The 18,622-nt window shown below is 42.3% G+C and overlaps 1 protein-coding gene and 1 long non-coding RNA gene across 2 annotated transcripts in view; one reads left to right on the top strand and one right to left on the bottom strand.

Moving 5' to 3' along the window:
- The window catches only part of NFE2L3 (NFE2 like bZIP transcription factor 3), a 37,491-nt gene that overhangs the window by 8,311 nt on the left and 10,558 nt on the right, over window positions 1-18,622 (bottom strand). The window contains exons 2-3 of the mRNA XM_067746549.1: window positions 5,266-5,430; window positions 294-377 (exon numbers count right to left, since the gene is read on the bottom strand). Coding sequence (XP_067602650.1) covers window positions 294-377; window positions 5,266-5,430 — 249 coding nt within the window. The remainder of the gene's footprint in view (window positions 1-293; window positions 378-5,265; window positions 5,431-18,622) is intronic.
- On the top strand, window positions 5,422-17,190 carry LOC137229111 (uncharacterized). Its single transcript, XR_010945538.1, has 2 exons — window positions 5,422-8,581; window positions 9,201-17,190. It is a non-coding gene; the product is annotated as an uncharacterized lncRNA (long non-coding RNA).

Raw genomic sequence — 18,622 nt, 5'->3', positions numbered from 1 at the left:
CTTAGTTTGTCAAGTTGTGTACTGCCGTTTTGATTCAATATGGATTTTATGAATTTGATTATATCTTTGTGATTATTTGGAAGGGGGAACTATACATATTTGGCTAATTCTCCAAAGAAGTGTTTGTATAAGAAGTAAATCTTAAGTCTGTGCTTAAATAATGCACTAGAAACCGTTATCTAAGTATTAGTTTAAACTGCTGTGTATCCTAGGTAATAAGGTTGTGTTTATTCACAGAGAGAGGTCACTGCAGATATTTTTCCTGCAAGGATAAAAGCCAAGATTGCCATTACCTCCAGTGGATTTTCAGGCTGTGATGAAAGCAACTGAAATAAGTCTTCCAGAGAGAAAACTGTGTCTGTTCCATTTCGATGTATCTAGAAAAAGAAGGTGCATCGTTCACTTAAATTAAGACTGAAGTGGTTGACTCGGGCTTTTAGGCTTAATCTGGAAAGGGTAACCAGGTGTTATATCCATGCTGGATTTTTATCTCTAGTTTTAAATTTTTACATTCTATTCCTTTTTTAGTACTCAGTATTTTAACATCCTGCTGTAAACAACCTTTTAACTTGATGACTTCTCCATTCCTGCCCTAACCGTTCTTCATCTTATGTCTTTAGCTTATATCTTAGTTCCACCTTATTTGTCCCTCTCCAGCCAACTTTCCAAATTGATTACAAGATATTTAGAGTTACCAAAATTCTATCAACTTGTTATTGCTTTGTCTCCTGCCTTAAGGGTTTAAGTTTGTTGAAATAATTACTTTGATAGTTCTCTAGAGTGGCTCCAGGAATTCTTCAGTCTTTGTAACCTGGAATTATTTTGCCTTCATGCTTAAGTGATAGTTTATCTCTCACGCTTAATGTTTTCCCTCAGCCCTGTCTTATGGCATTTATTACTAATATGCTATCGGTCTGTCATTTTACAACAGCTAATCTTTTTTTCCCTTGGGTAGTTTTAAAGATTTTTTTCTTAGTCTTTGTTGCCCTGCCATTTCACTGTGATATGTCTGGGATTTAACTTACTTACTCTGCTTGGGACTCTGTATTCCTCTAATCTGAGACATAAGATCATTTTAATTTTGGATATATTCTGCCATAAACTCTTTGAATACTGCTTCTCCTTCATACTTCCCTGCCTCTCCTGGGACTCCTATTAGAAATAATTTAGATTTTCATATTCTATCAATCACTTTTTTCTTTCTTTATGTAAAGGTGAGCTCGTCTTTGAGAACAGTTTCTATAGCAATGACACATACCAAGGGTTAGTATGAACTAGGTTTTATACTTTTCTCTGCAAGGACCAGTTTTTGTATCATTTTCTAGACCTTTTCTTGACTCAGGATTCCTAATGGTGATGGTAGTCGGAATCCACACCATTTAGTGTTCTGATTTCTAAAGGTTGGATGGACAGCTTCCTTGCTCTGTCTCCTCGCTGGTGGCTAGGATTGTTCTATTCATTTCCTGAACCAGAAAAGGCTTTAAACATTGAGCTTTAAAGCAGGGAACTCTCCAACTCCAGCCTCTGTCATGGCATCTGGATACAGTTCAGCCTTGGTGCCTGATTGTCTTAAATTCTGCATTTGAGTTCCCTCTTTGCTGCTTGTATCTGTAGAGTTCTGTGTCTTGCTTTTGAGTCCCTTATACATTTGCAGATACTATCCATTCTGTCTTATCCAGGATTTGTGCATCTGATGTGTCAAAGGGATGTCTTTACATGTTAGCAAGTTCAAATTCCTGACTTGTGCTGTGTGTAACTCCCATCCCCAACTTTTTACTTTAGGGGTTTCTCTCTGCAAAATACCTTGGGTTCTATGAAGCCATGTTTTCAAGGCTTCTATTTCTGTGGATGCTATAGGACTTACTTAAGGTAAACTGGTGAATAATAAGATTTCTTGTTCTTCTTTAACTGGCAAATGACACATTCTTAGTGGGTAGCAGACTTCTTCACCAGTTGGATTATTTAAAATGATTCCTAGTTAAGAAATTTCATAAACCTGATTCATCAGTCCTGGCTAGCCATTGACCAAAATCTGCCTGATGGTCACAAGTGTGTGAGAATGAATAACAACAACATCACAAATCTGCATTCCTGCAAAAACAATCCTTAACTGTAGGTAAATAACACTTTGTAGAAAAGAAACCCGAAACCCTTAATATGCAGAATATGATGTATGAAGATCATTCTGCTTAAAATGAATTATGGACTTATCCTTAGCTAGTCAAAGATGTGTTTTATTTAGATACCTGTTTTCCTCTTCAGTGCCCCTGGAGATAGAGGTCTGAGGAGCTAGCCCCCTGGGTGATCCACAGGAGACAGAGGCAAGAGATGGGAGGGTGCAAGGTGTGACAGAGTCCCTTAGACACCTCATCGAGCTGTATTTCTCCCCAGGTTCCTTTCTGCTCTTGAGGGTGGTATTGGCTGTGGTGGCTTCAGGTAACTGCTAGTCCATGGGGGGGCCTCCCTCTTCCTTTGTGTTTCCCTTAAACCTGCCTTCACCTCTTAAAAAAAATCTCATTCACTTCTCTTCAGAATCTCACGGGCTGGATGCCTTCTACTTGAGGGCTTTAACTATGGACAGCATTCTGTTTGCAGTCATCCTCCTTCCTAAATCTTCACATAAAATACAAACAGTTCTATTTTTCGTCAAGAATTCACTGCATTTTGAACAGAGATCACTAGGAGTTTATACCTTTTAAAAGATGAAGCAATATATAAATTCAGCTTGTCTTTAGTGAGAGGAAAGTATCTTCAGAGCAGTATATATATATTCCTATATATACTGTGTATTTTACTTCATTAACAGCTAGCCAAGTCCAGGCTTGCAGTGGGGCTAGAAAGAACTTACTGTTAAAGAGTGAATTATGTCAGTCATCCTAGGTATTTTCAAATGCTAGTGATTCACTTTGGTCACAGACAACTCCCTCCTAAGTAACATATCTCAGTAAGAGAGCAGACGCGTTGTTAGACGCTTCTACAAGAAATGTGTGTAATTGTCATGTCATGTTCTAAGTGATGTGTTTCTAGAAGGTTTTGTTCAAATTGATGTTTGTCTCAAGTCAAATTTTAAATTCTGAGGAAAGCTCCCTACTTCATCTATCTCTTCATTATTATTTAACCAGTGCCTGTTACCTAGCAGTGATAGTAACTACCTTAGTTACTATAGGTAATTCTAGAGAACACAGTTGCTACTTTTCTGGGAAGTCTGGTGAAGGGGTGTAATTGCAAAGACATACCCAAGAGAAAAATGAACCAAGAGCATAAATCTATACACAGTGAAGTGGTAAAGAGACTGGTAAAAAAACATCTTTTGCCTCAAAAAAGATAACTTGGGAGGCATTCAGGAAAGTGAGCTGAAATGTCTCCTTCAAAACAAATACGGTTCTTTCAGTGTTCACTGGCACTGATGTGTGTGTATAAGCAGGTGGTAAAGCCACAGGAAGGTACATGAATTACAAGGAAAACACAAGGCCTGGGGAGAACAACAGTGGGTAAGAGCAGAGGCAGATGGAAACACCTGCATTTCACAGTGAAATGCCAGGCTGCAATGGGATCCTCAACTGTAGGTCATAAAAGTGTTGAACAGCCTGAGAGGTAAAGTGAAAATGGGAGGGTTCCTTGGGGTGAGCTCCCCACTGTGAGACTAGCAAAAAGGGACTTAGAAACCACATAGAAACATGGTGTGTTTAGGGAACACAGCAGATATGCATCCAGAGCTTGCCTGAAAAATGAGGGCACGAGGCCAAGCAAGGGCTTGTTAGAGAAGTGATTGGACTGATAAAGGAGGTGAGGTGCAGGTTTCCAGGACCAGCACGTGGTTGAGAGGCCACCTGGAGGTGGAGGTGTATGTGTCCTTGTGAAGAGAAGGGCAGGTGAAGGACTCCCAGCTGGGCGGTGGGGTCTCCAAAGAACCTGTGAAGTGAAAGAGCCCATCCAACAGAGAAGCAGTTTTAAATAACATCCTACAGTCCAGGGAAAACAGTTTCAGGCTGGCACCAGTCAAGGAACACCTTTCCTAAGCTCCTACCACCCATCACACCCTCAGCTCCAAGACGGCTGGCTGTACAAGCAAGGGAGGAAAAATGGGGGAAAAAGAGAAGCTGGCCACACACACCCCTTTCCACTCAGCCAGGCTTTGAGGCTGCAGCAGGGATAGGAGGGGAAGAACTAAATTTCAGTTCAGTTTTTGAGAATTAACACTGGCTATATTTATCAACTGCTGCACTGGGATGACGGGAGAGAAATTTTTGTCTGATTATCTAGAAGTCACAGGGTCTGTCCCAGGTTTCACCCAGCGTGTAGGGGAAGAACTAGTTCCCTAGAACAGCTTAGAACAGGCTGGAGGGGGTGGGGGCATGGTGGGTTGGCAAAGGGAGCAGAGCTGTTTTCTGACTCCACTGTCAATCATGTGATGTTCGGTGTGATGTTACATAGGTAATAAGGCTACAATGATGGTGGGCTGTCTGAGAAGGGCCAAGGCATGGCCTAAATGCCACCTGGGGCAGTTCAGGGCTGAGAGAGACCCATCAGGGCAAGAAAAACCTGCAAGGGTGCCAGGGGAAGTGTCAAGTGGCTAAAGGTCTGTGGAACCTCCAGACCCGTCTGGAGCATTTGTTTGCCAGGCTTGTGGGCTAGGACCTCAGCAGGGCTGAGCAGAATTATGTTCCAGGTGAAAGAAGGGAGGAAGCACAGGCTACAGGAAGAATCCCTCCCTTCAGCCAAGCTTCTGGAGTTCATCTTTCTACACACCCTTTTCACTGCTGATGAGTGTGGTTATAGAGAGGAGCCAAGGAGGTTATCCTACTCGGCCTGGTCAAAGATGCAAAGTGGGCTCCTGGACTGCCCCTTCAGCATGGCATACCAGGAGACTGAGTGAGGACTTGCGCCCGAGTCCCAGCTGACTGAGGGTGATATGCCTGCAGGGGCCAACCTGGCTGCTTCTGCAAATGGTTGGTTGGTTGGTTGAGGATTCCTGGGTTCAGGATGCCAGCCATCTCTTTATCCCTTGCAAACACAGCAAAACCTGCTAGCAAGTTTCTGGATGGGGTCTGTGAGTTTAACCAGATACAATGTTCTGTGGACTGATTCCTTTGTCAACCAAATAACCACATCCACAGTTTTAAAAAAACATGTATTTTCATATATCAGGTTTACTTAACGGTAAGGCACACATACACAAAATTCATTCTCAACACAAACTATCAAAAGCCGTAAAATCTACCTTAAAGCCAAAATGGTACGGCCAGGATATTCTAACTTGCTTACCTCATTTCTAGGTTCAGAGGTCTTTTCTGCCTCCCAGGCAGGTTTATCTGCTACTTTATTTTCTTCATTCTTCTGCTGTAGTGATTTCTCCCTCTGGGTTGATGCTCTTTGCTCATTTTCCTCATGCTGGGAACTGTGATCCACAGCTCTTAGTACCTCATTCTCCTATAAAAGGACCCCAAAATGTGCTAAGTACAAATCCGCGTTTCATCAATTAAGTCAGATCTTTAAAACCGTTGTGTACTTAACTGCTCAGTGATCAGGAAAACCCACAAGTCAAAAGCTACATTATCAAACATTTAATTCTGAAACAAAGGTCAGTTTTGTGTCCTGTCCTTTTTAAGAACTCACTGTGAGACAGGCTGCTCTGATCTGGATAATTAAAATTATATGCATTTATAAAGCCCCTGGACTTCAGGGTGGGTTAGAAGAGCTGACTTCACTTTATACATTTCTGTACTGTTTGAATATTTTACAACAAACATGTATTTCTTTTACAATCAGGAGAAAGGTAAATATATTTTTATTTTGAAAAAATAAAGTTTAACAATAAAGCTTAAACTAGCATCTCTGATATTTTCAACTATGCTTATTTACGCAGATGAGTCCTTCCACCTTTAACTGAGGAGACAAAAGGCAAGAGAATTTTTCTGAACATTCAAATAGTTATCATTTAGCATATACTGTATATTCTGATACTTTCAATTATATTAAAAGTTCTCTGTATAATGTTTCCCCTATAACATAACATCAAGGCCTCTTAAATCCTTTCAAAGGATCTATTTTTAATTTCTTCCAGCAACAAAACACACTGGACTAATAACTCAAGGACAGCACCACTGCCCCCCACTCTAAACCACAGAAATGTTCATCTTAAAAACAAAAAAGTGAAGGTCAAAGAAATGGAAATCCACAGATGCCAGAAACAAGGAGAGAAATCAAAGCAAGAGCAGAAAAGGAAGTTGATGTGCTGGTGGCCCACTTGATTTTACTTGCTTCTCTGTTCACTGTACCAAACTATACAACAAACTCAGCCTCCCTCTTGACACTGTGGATGCTAGTCTTCCTGCCTCAAATGATCTCTCCGTTCAAGTACTTGATCACAAGGAGCTCGTGTGCTCAAGAACATTGCTTCTGCTACCCTGTCCTCTTTTCTGCGTCAAGTTGTTTCTTGTCTATCAGCTGATTCCCATCAGCCTACTAACACACTAACACCTCCCATCTTGAAAAGTTCCTCCCTTGGTCCCACATTACTCTTTAGATCCCATCCCATTTTTCTGCTCCTCCGGAGAGCAAAATCCTCTAAAGAGTCATCCGGACTCTGCATTCTCTCTTGAACCTATTTCAATGAGGGTTTGTCTCCACCCCTCCACTGAAGCAGCATATCAGAGTCCCGCAAGGCTACAGTTCTCCGTCTTCAACCTATTTGACCCATCAGCAACATTTCACTGAGTTTACTCCCTTTTTCTGGAAACAGGTTCTTCACCTGGCATCCAAGTACCTTCTCTCTCTACTCTCCTGTCTCACCGACTACTTCTCCTTTGCTGATTCTTCATCTTCACCATATAAACATGGCAAATGCCCCAACGCTCAGCCTCAGGCACAGCAAGCACTCGCTCAACTTCCTCCCCCATTTCCCCGTTCCTGCTGCTTGTAAGGTGCTCCCTCTGCTCACCTCCCCCCATCTCTACCCCTCCCAGCGCCCCGGCCCCCCTTCCTTCAGGTCCCTATTCAAATATCACCATCTCACTTTTCTTTCCTAAGTACTCTATAAAAAAGCACACCCCTCCCATTAATATCAGTCTCTTTTATCTTGCTTTATTTTTTTCCCCATAGCATTTAGCGCCAGCTGATATATTTGTTGTCTATCCGACTAGTATGCAAATTCCCTGAGGGCAGGGACTGTCTGCTTGGTTCTTGCTGTATGCCCACTGCCTACCCCTGAGCCTGACACACAGTAGACCCTTAGTAACAGCTGTTGAATAGATGAACTCCCAAACACAACACCCTAAGACTTTGGTAGGGATCTGATTTCTGATGGGTGAGATACCACAGTCTTGCTCTTTCCTGCAATTAAAACACTGATTCCTATCTAAATTCAGGGAAGAAAGGAAAAGGTAGACTGGTCACCACTCTTTAACCTCAGTCTTTTGCCAAGGGAAGGTTTCTTTTGTTAAACCTAAAGAAAATCTAACTCAAAATTCTAGATTCCTGAGGCAGCTAACTTTGTTTACAAATAAATTTGCTGTTGGTGGGCACTGGAGCTGCTTATCTCTAATTCACATGATCTATTTTAGAGCCATGAAGCAGGGTCCTCTTAATCTGTAATATTTGAGTTAACACATGTGGAGACACACATGAACTTGCAAACATAAGAATGTTATCTTTAACAATACATAAATAAACAATAACAGAGGGAACAGGTGGCTAATACACAACTAGATCAAGCCCATAAGGAAACTGATCAAACTTTTAGAGTGTATGAGAGTTTGGTAACAAAAGTATGTAAGATGGGCCTGCCTAAAAACTCGGGAAGAGGAGAACGGAAGGTAGAGAAATTCTGTACGACTACAAATCACATGGCAAGAAGCAGTTAAAGGACTTGCCTGGTGGCACAGTGGTAAAGAATCCGCCTGCCAATGCAGGGGACACGGGTTCGAGCCCTGGTCTAGGAAGATCCCACATGCCACGGAACAACTAAGACTGTGCGCCACAACTACTGAGCCTGCGCTCTAGAGCCCGTGAGCCACAACTACTGAAGCCCGCACACCCTAAAGCCTGCACGCCGCAACTAGTGTCCCCATGCACCGCAACTGCTGAAGCCAACATGCCTAGAGCCCATGCTCCACAACAAGAGAAGCCACTGCAGAATAAGAAGCCCACGCACCACAATGAACAGTAGCAGCCCCCGCTCACTACAGCTAGAGAGAAAAGCCGGCGCGCAGCAACAAAGGCCCAACGCAGCCAAAAAATAAATTAAAAAAAAAAATCATAAATGAACGCTAAAATTAGGGAATAAAAATTTGATGAAAATAAGATAAACAGTCTCAAAGCGTCACTCCACAGATTACTTTTTAAACACAAAGAAAAAGATAATAACACTTTAGGAGAAACCTGGCAAACACCATCTAAACCAAGTGGTCAAATCTATCATCACAATATGGTGATAAACCAAGATGCCTCCTGATACGATATGAAGGATACAATACCACGTCTGTAGTATTCATCATCTCAATGTAATGAGGAAACATCAGATAAATCAAAATTGGGAGCCACTTTACAAAATAACTGATTGATGCTCTTCCAAAACTTAAAGGTAAAGAACTGAAATACCTTTTCCAAATTAAAGATGACTTAACGAGATTTGAGAACTAAACGCAATGTGTGATCCTGGGTTAGATGCAGACCCAGGAGAAAAAGTAGTTTACACAGGACGTTACTGGGGCAATAGATAAAATCTGAATATGGACAACAGATTATAGTCTTAAGCTTATATTAAATTTTCCTGATTTTGATTCATTGGTCATAGAAAAAATCATTTTGTAGGAAATACTATACACAATAGCTTCAATTCATCCTTAAATGTTTCAGAATGAAATAATTATATGTGTATAGAGATGTAATTATAAATAGGTAACTCAAACGGGGCAAAATGTAAACAATAGGTAAATCTAAGTAAGGGATATATACTATTCTTGCAACTTTAAAGTTTGAAATTATATCTGATTAAAGCTATCCCAAAAATCCCTACACATAGCAAAATCACTTTGGCCAGGGCAACAGCAAAAGGTAGACTCAGGAAAACTATTCTTCCATTATAATTTCTGTTCATCTTTATTTTTCCCCCAAAGTATATATAGTCATATCAACTGCTTTACTAATTATTTTCACCTCTTCCTTCCCAACATTTAAATTTATTTCATTTTCTTGTCTAGTTGCTTTGATCATGCTTCCAGAATACTCTTCAATAACAATGATGATACCTGACGTAAAAGAGAACACTCTTCGCCCCTCTATTCTCAATAGTCTACTACTTCACTAGTTCACTTCTGACACCGGATGTGTGGGTCTTCCATACACCTAGCAATTCTGTGACATCAGCTGGGTGTCCTATAATTTAACTCAGTTCTGACACCATCTAATTGGGGATAATATCAGATCCCACAGCTTAAGGGCTCGGTCTCAAAGACGCCACCTCCCCCTTCAGAGGTCAATTCCAAGTCCAGGTTGTCACCTGTGCCTCCCACCAAGTGCCTATAAATAAAAGGTCCCCACAATCCCTCCTCCTCCAGTTTAATTTGCTAGAGTGGCCCACAGATCTCAGGAAAACAGTTTACTTACTAGATTACCATCTTATTACAAAAGGACAAAACTCAGGAACAAACAGATGCCTAAGAGCAAGGATTGTGGGAAGCGGCACAGAGCCTCCATGCCTTGCACCACTCTTCCAGCACCTCCACGTGTTCCCCAACCTGAAAGATCTCCAAACCCCACCCTTCCGGTTTTTTATGGAGGCTTCATTACACAGGCATGGTTGATCAAATCATTGGCCATTAGTGACTTAACTCAGTCTTCAGTTGCTTCCCCAGAGGTCTGGGAGGTGGGGTTTAAAATTCCAACCCTCTCATCACTTGGTTGGTTCCCCTGGCAACCAGCCCCCATCCTTAGGGGGCTCTCCAAAAGTCACCTCATTAACATAAGTCAGGTGTGGTTAGAAGGGGCATGTTATGAATAGGAAGACACTCCTTTCACTTTTATGGCTCTGGAGCTATTTCAGGAACTGAGGACTGAAAGACCAAATATTGTAACAAAAGTTGCTCGCATTGCTCTTAATGCTTAGGTAATTCCAAGGTCTTTGATAGCTCTGCCAAATGGGGACTGGGGGGGAGATGAGGACCAGATACACACTAAATCACATTACCACACCTGACATTCTTTATTTTTATTTTAATGTTTCACCAATAAGGATAACATGCAGTTTTATTTGAGATTCAACAGTCTTTTTTAAAGTCATTCATTCAATCAATACATATTAAGTGCCAAATATTGGGTTGGCCAAAAAGTTTGTTCGGGTTTTTCGTAAGATGTTATAGAAAAATCCAAATAAATTTTTTGGCCAACCCAATACTATGCTATTGATAGATGCTGGGGATACAATAGTGAAAAAAGAATTCTAGACTGCCCCTTCAGAGCTTACATTCTAAAGGGAGAGGGAGCTCAAAATACAAGTGAACTAAGAAAATTTGCAAGTTATGGCAAGTGAAAGAGAGAAGAGGGGGCCCTCCTTTAAAAGACTGGTTAGGGAAAGCCTCTCAGGGGAGGTGATATTTTAGCTGAGATCTAAAAAAAGAGAAAGAGCTGGGTACAGAGGAGAGAAATGAATACATTCCTGTTACCATAACGTATTTGATTAGTTTCTTAATGATGGATATTTAGATGTTTCCAGTCATTTCTTAAAAAAAAAAAGATACTAAAATATCCTCACACATACTACTTTGCATTCATGTGCAAGTAGAATAAATACCTAGAATGTATGCTAGGTCAACAGATAACTTGTATTTTTCATTTGATGGAATGTTTGTGGTAACTTACAATAATCCTACCAACAAAAGTGCCAGTGTGATAGATGAAAACTGGCATCTCGCTGTAGTTTTAATTTCTATTTCTCTTATTATGAATGAGGTTGAACATCTTTCACAAGTTTGAAAGCATTTTTATTTCCTTTTCTGTGAACTATTTGTGGTCTTTTCCATTTTCCTATCCGGGTCTTAGTCTTGATCAGTAGTAGCATAAAATTTTTACTCACCTTCTCCCATTCAATCTCCGATCGATGCACATATGAAACAAGTGGTGACTATGAAGACAGTAGGGGAGAGAATGCCTGAGTACGCCTAAGGATGGAGGCATGAGGAGCAAACGGGCCAAGGAAGGAAAGTCACAGTCAGAGCAGGAATCTGAGCTTCCTCTGCAGCCACACAGCAAGGGGCAGAAGAGGCAGCGTGAGAGCTGGGGCGAGTCACCCCAGTGCTGAAAGCCTGGTTTCAGAAGAGGGCCCTTTCTGACACTCCAAGCGTCCGTGAATAAGTGGCTATATGATATATCACCCAAACCAGTCCATTTCTGAGAAGGTAAGAGGGTGCTATTAACAATTAAGCTGGACAACAGGCAATAAACCAAGACTGTCCCAATGGCCACCCTACCTACGAGGGCACAGGGGAAGACGACCGCGTGACTGTCAAGAATCTTGGTGGAAGAATAAAAAGCACTGACAATGCCAAAGCCCTGGGGAAGACAGATACTTTAACTTGCACAGCCTTAGTTATTCAGTGAGTATTTTTTTTAGCTAGTCCTTCACTTATTCATTCAACAATCATTTACTGAGAGCCTACTATAAAGCCAACAGAAACAGGTGTAGTAAGAAGTGACGGACGAGAATTTCCCCAGGTCAGTGTAACGCATATGGTGCTGTGCAACCCAGACAGCCCTCAGCTGGGCCTTTACGGAATGCCTCGCCTACCCAGGGCCACCTCACCTAGGGCCACACACTTCCCAAGGCACCCACATCCAAGGACTGAGCAGGGAGGGCCCAAAGGCCTGGCCACCTCGGCCTATCACAGGATAACTGTGATATGCCACTTTAGCCCCACAGCTCCTGGCTTTGTCAGCCTGCTCCGCAGCTTCACTTCTGCCTCTGTCCAATGTGCTTTCTTATACTTCCTTCCACAGCTGTAAATCCCAAAGGTATTCCCTTAGAAACATCCTGCCCACTAAACTTGGGCTCAGAGTCCCCTTCCCAGAGAACCCAATTTGTGACAGTCAGTAATCTGCAGGGGGGAGAGGGGTGCAGACACCAGGATCTCAACGCAGGAAGGGGTGGAGGGTCCAACATTATAATATTTCTATTTAGAAAGTGAAAACAGCCTATTGCACTTACAGTATAATTTGCACAGTCTGCAAGGCCCCACGAAAGCCTTGCAGCTAGGAAGGCTCAGGTCCAAAACAGGCTGAGTAAAAGAGGCCCAGCTATGTGACCTTGGGCCATTCTGACCCTCAGTTTCCTTGTCTGTGATGTGAAAGGGTAATATTTCTAATTCACATTTTAAGGAATTCGTTGAGGAAAAGCATTTTATACATTTTAAGATGCTATATAGACATTAATCACTACTCCTTTCTACTGCTTTTTGATTCTGAAGAGTTGCAATTAATGACTAACTGGTGACAACTCAATCAAAACCCCAAGAGAAAGTGAGTCCAGCCCTTAGTAGCCAGTAATTACTACCTCTTCGCTCTCTTCTTTTCCTGTCTTCCTCAACTCAGCGACATGGAGCTGAAATAGACGGTGCATGTGTTTTATTAGCACTGTTGTATATACTGGAGATTTATGGCCCATGCCCTTAAAGAATGGGTTAGCTAAACCCATTATTAGGTTACTTTTTATTTGTGTGTAGGTAGGTGATTTTTACTCTCGTGGGGCTGGGACTCAATTTAAAAAAAAGGAGAAGAAGAAAGTTTCCACGCTCACCACAGGAAGCCATCATAAACTTGTGAGCTGGGGTGCTTCATCACAACTAAACACCCAGGGACTTGTACTGAACTGGCAGGTGCTGGTAAGGCAGGCCCTGCCCACCACAGCCCTGGCTGTTGGGAGCTGACCCACCCCATCCTCTGCATGGATACAGAACCTTCTCAGTTTGGGCCCCTTAGCTAAAACTGGGTTCTTCTGTCTCTAAAATCCCATGGCTTCTAGGGTTTCTCCTAAGACATTTCTTCTACTCTACGTAAAATTACAATTATTTGGGTCTCTTCTTTCCTACTGGGCTATAAACAGCTTTAAAATTTTTTTATTTTATTGGGTTGGCCAAAACGTTCATTTGGTTTTAGGTAAAAATAAAACACACTTCATTTTCACCAAGAACTTTATCGAACATATTCATTAACCAAACGAACTTTTTGGCCAACCCAATATATTATAGTTGATTAACAATGTTGTGTTCATTTCAGGTGTACAGCAGAGTGATTCAGTTATACATATACATGTATCTATTCTTTTTCAAATTCTTTTCCCACTTAGGTTACTACAGCATATTAAGCAGAGCTCCCTGTGCTATACAGTAGGTCCTCGTTGGTCATCTATTTAAAATATAGCAGGGTGCACATGTCAATCCCAAACTCCCTAACTATGCCTCCCCCCACCCTTCCCCCCTGGTAACCAGGGCTGTAAACTTCTGACACCTGTCCTGCAGCTGTGAAGTCACCTTTGCCACCAACACAGGGAGCAGAGCTGAGCCTGGCATGAAGGTTTTCTGAGACAATGAAGGTAGTGGGAAGGTGAAGAAAGAAGCAAAGCTGGGCTTTTCTGCTGTCTTTGCTAAGTCTCTGAAGCTCCTGATAACTGACAACATGATGTCTGAGTCTGTACTTACTCTACTGTATCGGGACCTGAATAGTATGATGGAGAATTTGACCCTGAAAACACTCTTTGTGAACAGTCCCAGCTGGCTTAGCTGGGCCTTTCATTTAGTCATCTGCGGTAGGAAGGACTGAGACCTGCTGTGACCTTCAGGGATGGATGAACCTTCAAAGACAAACAACAGTGCAGGGCCTATGAGAAGGATGACATCAGAGGGACAGGGGTGAAGGCCAAAGAATTCTCAGGCCCATCTCTAGGCTGGAGGCAAGCTGGAGTCATCAGGTCTAGAGAGAAGCAAGGAGCCAGGTAAAGAGAGACTGTGACCTGTTTGGCCAGGGTGGCATCTAGCAGCAGTTTATAATAATTAGAGCTCACACTTACTGAGCACTCACTGTGGGCCAGGCAACACATACATGATCTCACTTAAGTTGCTTGGCATCCCTGTAAGGTAGGTACTGTTGTTATGTCCTCTTCCAAAGGAGGAAACTGAGGTACAGAGAGGTTAAGCAACTTGCTTTAAGTCACAGAGCTAGTAAGTGACAGGACCAGGGTTTGGCTGCAGGTGTTTTTACTTGATAGCCAGTGCTTGGACACTGTACTGATTCTTGTTTGCCCCTCCAGGTCCCCGCGTGTACCCCAGAAGCTGACCCCTGCAAACTCCGGGGCTCCCAGCAAGTTTCACCAATGGGAGGCTGCAGCAGGACACTGGAGGGGGCTGGGGAGAGGGGGGAGAAGCCTGGGCATTCCTCCCCGTATGCTGGGCTCCGGTAGTCACCGGGTGTCCCAATATCCCGGTCCGCTCCTGTGAGGAGTCATTCACTGAAGACTCTTCATTTGAGCCACTGGGGTGAAGCGTGCCTCCGGCGGGGATGCCGACTGCACAACCACCCATGCTGGCTCCCACTTGCTTCACACAGTTGAGAACAGCAGAGGTGGGAAGAGCTCATGCCGCCCAAATAAAGCAAGTTCGTCTCTGTCTGAATAGCACCTCATCAGGCAGGACAGCTAGCAACAGTGCAAGGCGCTGATCTTACTTGGATTGCGGGTCCAACAAACCAATTGAGAAAAAACGTATCATGAGATAATTGGGGTTAAATACCGACTGGATATTTGGTGATAACAATTTTTTGTTGTCTTTTTTAGATGTGGTAATGGCATTGTGGTGATGTTTAGAAGAGTCCTTATATTTTAGGGATATACACTAAAATATTTGTAAAAGATTTTGCGAGTTGATGAAGGTTGTGGGAAGAGTGAGAGAGGAACAAAACCAGGCTTTCCTCTTCTCTTGGCTAAGTGCCTGCAAAGAGCTGGTATAAGAATCACAAGAAATGATGTCTGGGACTTGTTTCAAAATAACGGGGGGAGGGCCGGGGGAGTGACGATAAGCTAAGACTGTTAAGCTGGTGACAGGGATGGGACTCCATTATCGAATCTCCATTCTCTCCCCTTATTATATGTGCTGGAAACTTTCCACCATAACATGTGATATAGACTAAACTCACTTCTGAAGTTCCCTGGAGAAGACAGGGAGGCAGCTAGAAAACTGGCAGGCGTCCTCCACGTGGTCGAAACAGCCATGCAATGTGACTGCCCACCAGGAGAAGCTGGGTATGAAAATAACCAGTTTCTAAACAGGAGCCTCAACACCTAGGACACAAGGGCATGAACGCCAACCTGCAGGCTTTGATTTTAAAAGAAGCTGCTTCTCCTGCAAGTCACCCCTGGTGCGGGCTGAGGGACCGGGAGAGGGTGGGGCAGGGGAGCAACAGAGATTCACTTATGATTCATTTAAGGCTAGATTACTCCAGCAGGCAGGACAGGCCAACTGGCTTTCAAAATGCATGATGTTTTTGTATTTTCTTTATAATAGAAAATTTCAAGCACAGAAAATAAACAGAAAGCAGAATACAGTAAGCCCTCCAGGTGCCCATCACACCCAGTGGCAACAATTACCTGCCATTCTTATATCACTAATACTGCCACCCCGTCCCCATCACTCAATCATTCTTTCAGTTTTTAGGCAGGATTTACACCGGCCAGAAATGCATAAACTTTAGCTGTACAATTCTGACAAAAGCAGGCACCCATTTAACTCCCACCTCAACTGTGAGGTAGAACATTTCTACCTCTCCAGAAAGTTCTCTGCTATTCTTACATTTTTACCTTAGCATCACCTGTTCTAGAACTTAAGCACGAGTTAATTTTAAACTGCACTGATTTGCAAGTTAGTTCTGCATTCATATTTAGTTTTGGGGGCAAGCTAGTTCCCCAACCCCAGCAAGGAACTAAAGAGATCTGGCTTTAACTTTAAAACAACAGCTGGCGTCTCGCAGTGAGAGACTGAGCGAGGAGCCTGGAGCTGCTGCTGGACTGTGCGCTTGAGGAATCTTGGTTCCGAGGCCGGAGGTCGGGCCCGAGCTCCTGTGGTGGGAGCTCCGAGTCCAAACCGCTGGACTAACAGAGAACCTCAGACCCCAGGGAATATCAGTCGGAGTGAGGCCTCCCGGAGGTCCTCATCTCAGCACCAAGACCAGGCTCTGTCCAACTGCCTACAAACTCCAGTGCTGGATGTCTCAGGCCAAACAACCAGTAAGACAGGAATACAGCACCACCATCAAAAAAAAAAAGATATAACAAAAAAATTTGTCACAGATGAAACAGCAAGGTAAAACCCTATAAGACCAAATAAATGAAGACAAATAGACAACCTACCTGAAAAAGAATTCGGAGTAATGATAGTAAAGATGATCCAAAATCTCAGAAACAGGGCTTCCCTGGTGGCGCAGTGGTTGAGAGTCCGCCTGCTGATGCAGGGGACACGGGTTCGTGCCCCGGTCCGGGAAGATCCCACATGCCACGGAGCGGCTGGGCCCGTGAGCCATGGCCGCTGAGCCTGTGCATCCGGAGACTGTGCTCCACAATGGGAGAGGCCACAACAGTGAGGGGCCCCGCATACCTCAAAACAAACAAACAAACAAACAAAATCTCGGAAACAGAATGGAGAAAATACAAGAAATATTTAACAAGGATCTAGAAGAACTAAAGAGCAAACAAACAGTGATGAACAACAGAATTACTGAAATCAAAAATACTCTAGAAGGAATCAATAACAGAATAACTGAGGCAGAAGAACGGATAAGTGAGCTGGAAGATAAAATGGTGGAAATAACTGACAGGGAGCAGAATAAAGAGAAAAGAATGAAAAGAATTGAGGACAGTCTCAGAGACCTCTGGGACAACACTAAACGCACCAACATTCGAATTATAGGGGTCCCAGAAGAAGAAGGGAAAAAGAAAGGGTCTGAGAAAATATTTGAAGAGACTATAGTTGAAAACTTCCTTAACATGGAAGAGGAAATAGTCAATCAAGTCCAGGAAGCACAGAGAATACCATACAGGATAAACCCAAAGAGAAACACACTGAGACACATATTAATCAAACCATCAAAAATTAAATACAAAGAAAAAATATTGAAATCAGCAAGGCAAAAGCAACAAATAACATACAAGGGAATCCCCATAAGGTTAACAGCTGACTTTTCAGCAGAATCTCTGCAAGCCAGAAGGGAGTGGCAGGACATATCTAAAGTGATGAAAGGGAAAAAGCTACAACCAAGATTACTCTAGCCAGCAAGGATCTCATTTAGATTGCACGGAGAAATCAAAACATTTACAGATAAGCAAAAGTTAAGAGAATTCAGCACCAACAAACCAGCTTTACAGCAAATGCTAAGGAACTTCTCTAGGCAGGAAACAAAAGAGAAGGAAAACACTTACAATAACAAACCCAAAACAATTAAGAAAATGTAATAGGAACATACATATCGATAACTACCCTAAATGTAAATGGATTAAATGCTCCAACCAAAAGACACAGACTGGCTGAATGGATACAAAAACAAGACCCGTACATATGCTGTCTACAAGAGACCCACTTCAGACCTAGGGACACATACAGACTGAAAGTGAGGGGATGGAAAAAGATATTCCATGCAAATGGAACTCAAAAGAAAGCTGGAGTCGCAATTCTCATATCAGATAAAATAGACTTTAAAATAAAGACTATTACAAGAGACAAAGAAGGACACTACATAATGATCAAGGGATCAATACAAGAAGAAGATATAACAATTGTAAATATTTATGCACCCAACATAGGAGCACCTCAATACATAAGGCAAATGCTAATAGCCATAAAAGGGGAAATCGACAGTAACACAATCATAGTAGGGGACTTTAACACCCTACTTTCACCAATGGACAGATCGCCCCAAATGAAAATAAATACGCAAACACTAGCTTTAAATGACACATTAAACAAGATGGACTTAATTGATATTTATAAGACATGCCATCCAAAAACAACAGAATACACTTTCTTCTCAAGTGCTCATGAAACATTCTCCAGGATAGACCATATCTTGGGTCACAAATCAAGCCTTAGTAAATTTAAGAAAACTGAAACCGTATCAAGTATCTTTTCCGACCACAATGCTATGAGACTAGATATCAATTACAGGAAAAAAACTGTAAAAAAAATACAAACACATGGAGGCTAAACAATACGCTACTAAATAACCAAGAGATCACTGAAGAAATCAAAGAGGAAATCAAAACATACCTAGAAACAAATGACAATGAAAACATGACAACCCAAAACCTATGGGATGCAGCAATGGCAGTTCTAAGAGGGAAGTTTAAAGCAATACAATCCTACCTCAAGAAACAAGAAAAATCACAAATAAACAACCTAACCGTAAACCTAAAGCAATTAGAGAAAGAAGAACAAAAAACGCCCCAAAGTTAGCTGAAGGAAAGAAATCATAAAGATCAGATCAGAAATAAATGAAAAAGAAATGAAAGAAACAATAGCAAAGATCAATAAAACTAAATGCTGGTTCTTTGAGAAGATAAACAAAACGGATAAACCATCAGCCAGACTCATCA

The sequence above is a fragment of the Pseudorca crassidens genome, chromosome 8 (assembly GCF_039906515.1).
Source record: "Pseudorca crassidens isolate mPseCra1 chromosome 8, mPseCra1.hap1, whole genome shotgun sequence".
Lineage (NCBI taxonomy): Eukaryota > Metazoa > Chordata > Mammalia > Artiodactyla > Delphinidae > Pseudorca > Pseudorca crassidens.
Note: the sequence above shows the minus strand (reverse complement) of the source record. Positions and strands in the feature narration are given on the sequence as shown.